General features: G+C 40.9%; 1 protein-coding gene across 1 annotated transcript in view; it reads left to right on the top strand.

Moving 5' to 3' along the window:
- ostf1 (osteoclast stimulating factor 1) overlaps positions 1 to 12,599 on the top strand; it is a 55,313-nt gene that overhangs the window by 18,582 nt on the left and 24,132 nt on the right. Inside the window, exons 3-5 of the mRNA XM_055630965.1 lie at positions 3,513 to 3,563; positions 3,661 to 3,724; positions 12,317 to 12,370. Of these exons, the coding sequence (XP_055486940.1) occupies positions 3,513 to 3,563; positions 3,661 to 3,724; positions 12,317 to 12,370 (169 nt within the window). The remainder of the gene's footprint in view (positions 1 to 3,512; positions 3,564 to 3,660; positions 3,725 to 12,316; positions 12,371 to 12,599) is intronic.

Here is a 12,599-nt window from a genome sequence, read left to right as displayed (position 1 = left end):
TACAGGGCATGACATGACAATAAATGCTGTTCTTTCCAATGACAAGCAGTTCCTGAAAAATGAAAATACAAAAAATATATGTGAACCAAACTAAATATTGTTTTTCATTCATGTTACCATGTACACCTCATGGACTCACAGTTGACTGATCAAGGACAGAGCTGATTAATAAAAGCATTTTCAATTTGTGAGTTGCAAATTAAGCAGTCAAAATAAATTGTTTTCATTTTTCAATCTACTTGGTTTCGTCAAAATGAAAAAGTTGCTAAACGCAAGTTGTGTCTCTTTGATGCTTTTACTGACTTGTTTTGGCAGAAACTTTATTTCCGATTTCCATTGAATGCAGTGATTTTAGCTTTGAAATTTGGCTCTATCCCTTACTTTACAAGCTTTATATAAAATCTGCCATATTATATTTGTTTATATAAAATCATTCCATATTAATTTTTATTCTTTCAAGTGTGGGTACATACTGGTCCAGCTCTTCAATTCCGACCAAGATGCAATATCAAAGCTAGTCTAATTTGCCCAAGTTTGGCTCATAAACCATTCCTATCCATGTACCTGTCTTTTAAATGCTGTTATAGTACCTGCCTCGACCACCTGCTCTGACAGCTTGTTCCATCCTTTGTGTGAATAGGCTGCCCCTCGGGTTCCTATGAAATCTTGACACTCTCACCTTAATCTTCTGTTTCTTGATTTCCCTTCATTAGGTAAAATACTCTGCATTTGCCCTATCTATTCCACTCATGTCAATGATATTTTCTAACAAAAATGTTTCTAAACTGTAAGACTAAATTTTCCATAAATACCTTCAGATAATCCCTTTATTAATAGAAAGGTTCCCATCACAGTCTATATGAACACTGGCTATTTTTGATGGGATAATTCTATAATTCTTGCTCTTGCTCCATCTGTGACTATTTATTTTTTTCTAAAATCATTTTGTTTTTCAGAACAATATTTCAATATTATTTAACCTAAAAATATTTTCATGAGGCAAGATATGATTTCAAACAATAATAATATGATGGAAGCATTGGGTTTATTAATATAGTAAAGTTACTGTTATGGTGAAGACTACTTCCATTGTGGTTGTTAATGATATACTTTGACTACTTATTCTTCAACCTCCTGCACACTCCTGAGCTTAAATTTGACAGTCAGATCAAGGCTGTTGTTAAATCAAGTTTTTTCCATTTGAGGCAGCTGGCCAAAATAAAGCCAATTCTGTCAAGGCAGCACTTTGAGACGGTAATCCACGCCTTTGTTACCACCCGGCTGGATTACTGCAATGCACTGTATGTGGGGGTTAGTAGGTCCTCCATCGCCCGTCTCCAGATGGTACAGAATGCAGCTGTACGTCTTTTAACTGGCACACGTAAACATGAGCACATTTCGCACATTTTAGCCTCACTCCACTGGTTGCCTATTCAGTTTAGGATCCATTTTAAAATTATTTTATTTGCTTTTAACTCCCTAAATGGTCTTGCCCCGCCCTACCTATCTGAGCTTCTACACCCTTATACACCCGCCCGCTCTCTCAGGTCAGATAATCAGCTGCTCCTGAGTGGGCCTAAAACTAAGCGGAAGCTCAGAGGGGACCGTGCCTTTGCTGTGTCGGCACCAAAATTATGGAACGATCTGCCTCTCTACATTAAACAGGCCCCTTCTCTGTCTGTTTTTAAATCACTTCTTAAAACCCATCTCTTCTCCGTGGCCTTTGATACCCAGTAAGATGTCGACTTTATTTACTTGATTTAATTTCTTATTTTGATTGCTTTATTGCGTGGTTATTATTTTTACTCATGTTTTATGTCTTTTAATTTATTGTTGTATTTCATATGTAATGTTTGCGCTTTATGTGAGTTGTTATGTTGTCTGTTTATGATGTCTTGTTTATTCTTCTGTACAGCACTTTGGTCAACATTGGTTGTCTTAAAGTGCTTAACAAATAAAGTTGGATTGGATTGGACATGTTAGTGTTGCGGGACTTTAAGATTATTGTGTTTTTCTGGTAATTGACCAGTGAAGTTTGAAAGAATATAGATGCAGGATTTATTATGGAGGGCATTACTAATTTCTTTTGGGACATGATGCAGAAAATCAACATTTAAACCAGAGTCATGAGGCCGAGATCAATACTAAAATTATATTGGATGGATGATAAAATCATGGATTTGGAGAAACAGAAAATTTGGTGGTCAAATAAGATTACAGACCATCCCTGGGTTACAAGTACCTGACTTATGGATACCTGCACATTCGAACGAGTTCCGATAATATTAATACATCCAAAAGTCTGGTGTCTGTACATAAGTTTATTCCAAAGAATAGCAGAATTAGTTTCCTCTCTCCATTTTTAATAGGTGCTATTTCTTGCCAGTCCTGTGTGTGCTTTGATAACATTCATTACAGTTCTGTGGAGTGCAATATTGAGTGGTCTTCCCAACTTGGAGACAAAATCAACTATAGGACATCTATAAAATCGAAACGCGTGGGTTACCTAGCAACAACCTTACTTCCACATGTAGAGGATGAATACTAACACGGATGAGTTGAACTGAATCAACTAACAATCTGCCAGAGGGACTCAACAAGTCGAGCAGTATATGTGTACACAGTAGGAGAAGGAACGTTTCAGGTTGAAACACCACATCAGGACTTCTTGCCTCTCAGATACTGCTCGATCACGGAGTTCCTCCAGCGGAAGATTTGTTGCTCCACGTTTGTGCATCTAGAACAGCGTTTCTCAACCTTTATACCCTTGAAATAATTTTCAAGTCGCAGGGAACCCCTACATAAAAATTATTAGATATCTTTAATAATCTCCTTCTTACTCTTTTATAAACTTACGGCAAACATAATATATTTTTCTGATAACTGGTTTAAGCAAAAAATTACGCGGTTTTCTCAAGTATATTGACAGTGCAAAAAAAAAACTGAAATCAAACTGCTTGTTAAGGAGACCTCATAAGGAGGTTTTCATTCACACAAAAAAATCTACCATATCTGTAAACATGAATCCATCACATACAGCTCCTGTCCACTGACCACTAAAGGCCGTTTCACACTGGTGCCGTATAAATGTTACTAAATATATTCCCTATGATTATTATACTTTTAAATGATATAACAGATTGAAGACTTTATTATAATACCCAAGAATTTTCCAAGAATGTGCCGTATGTATATAATAAAATTACGAATATGAAATTCAACACAAAAATGATTCAAAAAATGCATTTACATATGGTAAGCCTATTTATCACAATTTCTCTCGGAACCCCTAGCAACTTCTCGCAGAACCTTAGCGTTCCGGGGAACCCCGGTTGATCTAGAGTCTCTGACTGAATGGCTGATTCACTCTTCTGACCTTTTGCGTTGCTCTGTGGCTACATAACGTAAAACATTTGTGAGCTTACACGTGTATTATCAGTTGGGTTCACTTTGTATTGCTTAGTTTATTTGCATTGAGATATTTTTTAATTTCTTCCTTTTTTTTCTTTTAGCCAGATGAATTATATTTTGATGAAGGGGACATACTTTATATTTCAGATAATGTAAGTTTCTAATTGATTTGTATCTCCTAGATTGATTAATCAAATATTTTTTATGATCTTAAATAGATTTTTATTTTAACTATAATTTTGCTTTAAGAGTGATCCCAATTGGTGGAAAGGCACATGCAGAGGTCGAACAGGATTAATTCCAAGTAACTATGGTAAGCAAAGGAATAGAGTTTTTATATTTGATTTTGCAGCAGACTGAAAATGTCTCGGATATTTATTGTTGAAGTCTTTGAATACCAGTGCATCAGTGCTTTGTCTTGAATGATTTTGAGCCTATTGAAAGTAATTAAAAATAAAAAGAATAAGAATTAGACCGTTCAGCCTCTTGTGCTTGCTTTGCCATTCAATAAGATCATGGCTGATCTTTACATCAGCACTTTGTGACTTTTAGTGTAGAGATGCAGTGCAGAAACAGGCCCTTCAGTCCACCGGATCCACAGTGACCAGCGATTCCCGCACATTAACCCTATCCTACACACACTAGGGACAAATTACATTTATACCAAGCCAATATACCTACAAACCTGTACGTCTTTGGAGTGTGGGAGGAAACTGACAATCTCGGAGAAAACTCATGAAGGTCCTGGGGATAGACACAAAATGCTGGAGTAACTCAGCGGGACAGGCAGGATCTCTGGAGAGAAGGAATGGGTGACGTTGCAAGTCGAGACACTTCTTCAGACTGATGTCAGGGGAGTGGGAGATATATAGATAAGGACGTGTAAGGTAAAAATAGGATAACGGGAATGGTGATCAAGGAAAATTAGAATAGATCAATGTTAGCTGGAGGAAGTTAACAACAAAGCAAACAACAAGAGCTGTGGTAGCGAGTCTGGGTTTAAACAAGGTCGTAGCATCAGAGAGCAGAAGGAATCACAGGGGGAGCAGCAAGAGAGGATGTTGCTGAACTCTCGTCGGAGAGAGGAGGAGAACTTCTTTAAAGTAGACATACCATGAGGAGATTTTGCAGTGGTGCATAAAAATGTGTAGGAAGGAACTGCAGATGTTGGTATAAACCAAAGATAGACACAAAATGCTGGCATAATTCAGCAGGACAGGCAGCATCTCTGGAGAGAAGGAATGGGTGACGTTTCGGGTCAAGACCCTTCTTGATGATGTTTCGGTTTGAGACCCTTCTGTACGTCAGAATCGAACCCGAGTCCCTGGCGCTGTAAGGCAGCAACTCTACCGGTGTGCCGCCCACTTCCTTGCATTAACATCCATTTCATTCAATAACATTCAATTCACATAGCATCCATTTGTATCTGATATTGTTTAAAGTTGACTTGTCATTCATTGTCATTACCTTTGTCATATTGTCTGATTATCAACATTGACTAGAAATTCAACTGGATCAGTCAGATAATTAATGTGGTTACAGGATAAATCATAGACTGGATGTCCTGATGCTCGTGATAGCCAAACATTTTCCGCCATCTGCAAGGCAGCAGTAGTGTGGTGAAATAGTCTTTAATTGCCTAAATGACAGCAGCACAAAAATTCCTGGGATGTTGAGGATATTTCTGGCAAGAACACCACCCACAATTACTCTTGAAAAGGAGATGGCGAGTCACCTTGAACAGCTGTAGACAATGGATTTGTTTTTTGAGGAGAGATTAAACAGACTAGGATGATACTCTAGAGCAGGGGCCTCCAAACTTTTCAGCATGAGGGCCACATTATATATTTGGCAAAAATAAAGAGAATAGACAATAGGTGCAGGAGTAGGTCATTCGGCCCTTTGAGCCAGCACCGCCTATTTCACTGTGATCAGGGCTGATCATCCACAATCTGTACCCCTTTCTTTCCTTCTCCCCATATGCCTTAACTCCGCTATCTTTAAGAACTCTATCTAAGTCTCTCCTGAAAGCATCCAGAGAATTGGCCTCCACTGCCTTCTGGGGCAGAGAATTCCACAGATTCACAACCCTCTGTGTGATTTTTTTTTTTCCTCATCTCCATTCAAAATGGCTTACTCCTTATTCTTAAACTGTGGCCCTGATTCTGGACTCCCCCACCATCGGGAACATGTTTCCTGCCTCTACCGTGTCCAAACCCTTAATAATCTTGTATGTTCATTATGAGACCGGAACTGCACACAATTCTCCAGGTGTGGTCTCACTGGGGCCCTGTACAACTGCAGGAGGCAACTGCATCATGTCTGTTTTGCTGTACGGACTCGATTTTGGAGGGAATATTCCAGTTCTGTTGCACAAACAGGGGTAGTGGATAGACAAGGTAGCCGATGGCGTCCGCGGGCATGGAATGGACTGTGGTCACGTGCGTTTTCTCTGAATCAGAGATAGAGAGGGCGTGAATGTGAAGGGAAGAGTTGGGGCTCGAGCAGAGGAAAGTGGGAGCTGGTTGTAAACTGGTAATGAGTGAGATGAAGCGTTAAAGCGGTGAACGAGAGCAGGAAGCAGCACCAATACAGACATGATGTACCTGAGAGAGAGAGAGAGGTGAGGGAAGGATCTGGCGACGACTGAAACAAAGAATGATCTACGTATTCTACAGGGAGAGAGACAGAGCCTGAGCACAACCGGCTCCCACCTGGAACCAGGAATTCGGTTTGAACCCATTCTTCCAAAGATCCGTTCCGAAGAAAACAAATCTGTTGTTTGGAGAGCAAATGCTGCAAACACACTACAAATTCTCTGAGTCGCCGGACTTTAGGACCCGGGGGAGCCCAGAGCTCAGAGCTTGCTGCGTACCAGATAAAATCTCGTGGCGGGCCGGATGTGGCCCGCAGGCCAAAGTTTGGAGACCCATGCTATAGAGTTTACAAAACAAAAGTCAGGAGAGTCGAGTGTTTTATTGTACCTAAATGGAACAATGAAATTCTTACTTGCAGCAGCACAACAGTTTTGTAACACAGGACTCAATATATAATATATGAAACAAATATATATTTTAAAGGATTTAATAAATTTAAAAAAAACCAATATATTGCAAAGAACTAAACAAAGCCCGAAGCCCCTAGTTCAACAAAGGCAGTTTGTAATCTGTTTAGTTGGAGTTTGTAGTGTTCATTAGCCTGGTGGTTGTTGGGAAGAAGCTGTTCCTGAATCTAGATGTTACAGTTTACAGACTCCTATACCACCTTCCCAGTGGCAGGAATGAAATGACAGTGTGGCCAGGATATTGTGGGTCCTTGATGATGCTGGCTGCCTTTTTGAGACAGTGGCCCCTATGGATGCCATTGATGGTGGGGAGATCAGTATAGGTGATGCTGTACTGACAGGCTGTGTTTTTGTAATCTCCTTCGGTCCTGGGCGTACGAGTTGCCGAACAGGGCCATGATGCAACCGGTTAACATACCTTTTACCGTACACCTGTAGAAGTTCAAGAGAGTATTCATTGACATACCAAGTCTCATATAATCATAGCCATAGAGCATGGAAACCGGCTCTTCGGCCCAATTTGCCCATGCTGACCAGATGCCTTAACTGCACTAGTCCCACCTGCCACCGTTTGGCCCATATTCCTTTAAACCTTCCCTACATGTACAGTGGCTTGCAAAAGTTTTCATACCCCTTGAACTTTTCCACATTTTGTCACGTTGCAACCACAAACGTAAATGTATTTTATTGGGATTTTATGTGATAGACCAACACAAAGTGGTGCATAATTGTGAAGTGGAAGGAAAATGATACATGGTTTTCAAATTTGTTTACAAATTAAAAACTGAAAAGTGTGGCGTGCAAAAGTATTCAGCCCCCCTGAGTCGATACTTTGTAGAACCACCTTTCGCTGCAATTACAGCTGCAAGTCTTTTGGGGTATGTCTCCACCAGCTTTGCACATCTAGAGACTGAAATTTTTGCCCATTCTTTGCAAAATAGCTCAAGCTCAGTCAGATTGGATGGAGAGCGTCTGTGAACAGCAATTTTCAAGTCTTGCCAGAGATTCTCAATTGGATTTAGGTCTGGACTTTGACGGGGCCATTCTAACACATGAATATGCTTTGACCTAAACCATTCCATTGTAGCCCTGGCTGTATGTTTAGGGTCGTTGTCCTGCTGGAAGGTGAACCTCCACCCCAGTCTCAAGTCTTTTGCAGACTCTAACAGGTTTTCTTCCAAGATTGCCCTGTATTTGGCTCCATCCATCTTCCCATCAACTCTGACCAGCTTCCCTGTCCCTGCTGAAGAGAAGCATCCCCACAGCATGATGCTGCCACCACCATGTTTCACAGTGGGGATGGTGTGTTCAGGGTGATGAGCAGTGTTAGTTTTCCACCACACATAGCGTTTTGCATTTAGGCCAAAAACTTCAATTTTGGTCTCATCTGACCAGAGCACCTTCCTCCACATGTTTGCTGTGTCTCTCACATGGCTTGTGGCAAACTGCAAACGGGACTTCTTATGCCTTTTTTTCAACAATGGCTTTCTTCTTGCCACTCTTCCATAAAGGCCTGATTTGTGGAGTGCACGACTAATTCTCCCACCTGAGCTGTGGATCTCTGCAGCTCCTCCAGAGTTACCATGGGCCTCTTGGCTGCTTCTCTGATCAATGCTCTCCTTGCCCGGCCTGTCAGTTTAGGTGGACGGCCATGTCTTGGTAGGTTTGCAGTTGTGCCATACTCTTTCCATTTTCGGATGATGGATTGAACAGTGCTCTGTGAGATGTTCAAAGCTTGGGATATTTTTTTATACCTAACCCTGCTTTAAACTTCTCCACAACTTTATCCCTGACCTGTCTGGTTTGTTCCTTGGGCTTCATGATGCTGTTTGTTCACTAATGTTCTCTAACAAACCTCTGAGGCCTTCACAGAACAGCTGTATTTATACTGAGATTAGATTACACACAAGTGGACTCTATTTACTAACTAGGTGACTTCTGAAGGTAATTGGTTGCACTGGATTTTATTTAGGGGTATCAGAGTAAAGGGGGCTGAATACTTTTGCACGCCACACTTTTCAGTTTTTTATTTGTAAAAAAATTTGAAAACCATGTATCATTTTCCTTCCACTTCACAATTATGCGCCACTTTGTGTTGGTCTATCACATAAAATCCCAATAAAATACATTTACGTTTGTGGTTGTAACGTGACAAAATGTGGAAAAGTTCAAGGGGTATGAATACTTTTGCAAGCCACTGTATGTACGTCCAATTGTCTTTAAAATTATGTTTTTTAATTGATGAAATATTTGTGGATCCTCGGCCTTCCTCTTCCATAGTCACCAGTCAGTTCCTTACTTTTACTGACATTGAGAGCAAGGTTGTTGTTCTGGCACCATTCAATCAGACGATCGATTTTCCCTCTTATACTCTATTGTAAATTATAAATCAATTATTTATATTATAGGGATAATTATGGGGATAAATCAATTATAAATTAATTATTTATAATTGTCCAATAACTATGGTGTCATCAGCAAATTTAAAGATGGATATGGAACTATATTAGAGTACACAGCCATCGGTGGAGTGTGAATGGAGCAGGGGCAGAGTACACAGGCTTGAGATGTGCCTGTGCTGATGGTTATTGAGGTGCAAGTGTCGTTGCCAATTCGTACCGATTGTGTTCTGTTTATAAGGAAGTCGAGGATCCAGTTGGACAGTTTGGAGGGGATGATGGTGTTGAATGCTGAGCTGTAGTCTACGAACAACAGCCTGATATATTTGTTTGTATTGGTCAAGTGGCCTATTGCAGAGTGGAGAGCTGCATCCCCTGTTGATCTATTGTGGCAGTAGACAAAATGTAGTGGGTCCGGGTTGTTGTTGAGCTAGGAGTTGATATGCACCATGACTAACCCCTCAAAACCGTTAGTGCCACCAGTCAGTAGTCATTGAGGCATTTCACCTTAGTATTCTTGGACACCGGTATTATTGATGCCTTTTTCAATCAGGTGGGAACTGCAGACATCAGTGATGAAAGGTTGAAAATATCCACAAACACTCCAGCCAGTTGGACGGTGTAGGTTCACACTCCTGAAGGATCATCTGATGTTGGCTTGCAGGCAGGTGGCACTGGTGTAACATAGAAACATAGAAAATAGGTGCAGGAGTAGGCCATTCGGCCCTTCAAGCCTGCACCGCCATTCAATATGATCATGGCTGATCATCCAACTCAGTATCCCGTACCTGCCTTCTCTCCATACCCCCTGATCCCTTTAGCCACAAGGGCCACATCTAACTCCCTCTTAAATATAGCCAATGAACTGACCTCAACTACCTTCTGTGGCAGAGAGTTCCACAGATTCACCACTCTCTGTGAAAAAACATGTTTTTCTCATCTCGGTCCTAAAAGATTTCCCCCTTATTCTTGAACTGTGACCCCTTGTCCTGGACTTCCCCAACATCGGGAACAATCTTCCTGCATCTAACCTGTCCAACCCCTTAAGAATTTTGGAAGTTTCTATAAGATCCACCCTCAATCTTCTAAATTCTAGCGAGTACAAGCCGAGTCTATCCAGTCTTTCTTCATATGAAAGTCCTGACATCCCAAGAATCAGTCTGTTGAACCTTCTCTGTACTCCCTCTATGGCAAGAATGTCTTTCCTCAGATTTTGGGACCAAAACTGTACACAATACTCCAGGTGTGGTCTCATCAATGCCCTGTACAACTGTAAATGGAGCATGTTGGCCAGCATGAGCAACTTGGGACGAGGAGCCTGTTTTCACTCTGTGACACTATGACTATGTGATTGTGATTGTAATACCATTGAGGTCTATGGGGACCTGAGAAGACACATCAGTATTGTCCCTATTGAAGCATGCGAAGAATACATTGAGCTCAACTTGGTGTGATGCCTTGCTGTCGTTTGAGCTGCCACGTGATTTTGTCATGTAGGAAGTGATGGCGTGCAAATCATGCCACAGCTGCCAAACATCTGCCTCGTCCTCCAGGAAAGAGTGAAAGTTCCATTTAGCCTTTTTGATTTCCTTTATAAGGAGTTTACTATGAGGTAATCACATTGAAATGTACACAACATTTGTGGGGAGCTTGAAGGAGAGTTGATATTTTCCCTGACTCTGGTATCTAGCACATGAGATATCAGTCTCAAAATGTGGGATGATCATTCAAAATGGGGCTAAGGAACATTTATTGACTGAGAGAGTAGTGAATCTTCGGAGAGTTGGCAAGGGCAGGCTGTTCGGTGTATTTCAGATGGAGATAGAAAGATTTTTGGATATTATTGAAGGATATTTTATTAATGCAGTAAAGTGGTGCTGAGCAAAATGTCAACCGATCTTGTTGAATGGCTGAGGAAACACAAGAGGTTAAATCATCTTCTGCTTTTTTGCTGTTTTTAGTTCCTTCCAAGAGACTCAACACTATTCAGGAGAAAGCAACCCACTTGATTGTCACCCCATCTACATTAAATACCCCTACCACTGGTGAACAGTGACTGCAAGTGTGTACCATCTATACAATGCCGCATGTGCTGTTCTGATAGTATCTTCGATCTCAACCATTAAGCAAGATAAAGACCAGCTGGCAAATGGGAATGCCACCACCTACAGGCTCGCTTCCAAGTCGCATATCCGTCTGGCTTGGAGATATATTGTCATGACTTCATTGACATTTAGTCTGAATGTTTGAACTACTTATCCAACAGTACTTCACCAAAAGAACTGTAACAGTGCAAAATGGTGGCTTACGGGCAAAAACGGGAAAGCAGACTATTATCTAAATGGTGGCCGATTGGAAAGGGGGAGATGCAGCGAGACCTGGGTGTCATGGTACACCAGTCATTGAAGGTAGGCATGCAGGTGCAGCAGGCAGTAAAGAAAGCGAATGGTATGTTAGCTTTCATTGCAAAAGATTTGAGTATAGGAGCAGGGAGGTTCTGCTGCAGTTGTACAGGGTCTTGGTGAGACCACACCTGGAGTATTGTGTACAGTTTTGGTCTCCTAATCTGAGGAAAGACATTCTTGCCATAGAGGGAGTGCAGAGACGGTTGACCAGACTAATTCCTCGGATGTCAGGACTATGAAGAAAGACTGGATAGACTTGGTTTATACTCTCTAGAATTTAGGAGATTGAGAGGGGATCTTATAGAAACTTACAAAATTCTTAAGGGGTTGGACAGGCTAGATGCAGGAAGATTGTTCCCGATGTTAGGGAAGTCCAGGACAAGGGGTCACAGCTTAAGGATAAGGGGGGAAATCCTTTAAAACCGAGATGAGAAGAACTTTTTTCACACAGAGAGTGGTGAATCTCTGGAACTCTCTGCCACAGAGGGTAGTTGAGGCCAGTTCATTGGCTATATTTAAGAGGGAGTTAGATGTGGCCCTTGTGGCTAAGAGGATCAGGGGGTATGGAGAGAAGGCAGGTACGGGATACTGAGTTGGATGATCAGCCATGATCATATTGAATGGCGGTGCAGGCTCGAAGGGCCGAATGGCCTACTCCTGCACCTAATTTCTATGTTTCTATGTTTCTATGTTTTTGAAGGGCAATTGAGGATGGTCAATAAATGCCAGCTTTACCAGCCAAACCCACATGCATAAAGATAAGAGACTAGAAAGTCACTTTTGAAACAGAGGATCTTTAGTAATGGCTCTGCTGCAAATGCAACTCTAATACCTTTTTCTTGAACTGATGGAGCTAACAGTATTGCGTAGTCCCCTCTCTGGTGATGATTTTCAAGTCCATGATGGATTAATTATTCCCTATCAGTTAAATGTGCTCTGAAATTTTACGTGATGATTTAATATTTCTGCAGCTTCCACGATTAAGAAAAAATAATACAGTTTTCATGAGAAAAGTAATTTCCAAGTTCTTTCCACAGTTGCTGAACACGTAGAATCGATTGACAATCCGTTACATGAAGCTGCCAAACGCGGTGAGTCCAACAGCAAACCAAATAAGCAAAAGTTTCAACCAGCAGGAAATGGAATCACCAAGAAGTACATTTAAGATCTACATTTTCAGTTCTTATTCTTAAACAAATCTGAATATTCTTTAGATGTTTTGCTAAATTTTTCTTAAGAAGTGGAGTAAAAGAAAGGGAAAAAATGATTGCAAGAAATGTTATTATCTGTACTCTATTTGTTTTTTATGCACAATACTGT

Source organism: Leucoraja erinacea, chromosome 3 (assembly GCF_028641065.1).
Source record: "Leucoraja erinacea ecotype New England chromosome 3, Leri_hhj_1, whole genome shotgun sequence".
NCBI classification, from domain to species: Eukaryota; Metazoa; Chordata; class Chondrichthyes; order Rajiformes; family Rajidae; genus Leucoraja; species Leucoraja erinaceus.
Note: the sequence above shows the minus strand (reverse complement) of the source record. Positions and strands in the feature narration are given on the sequence as shown.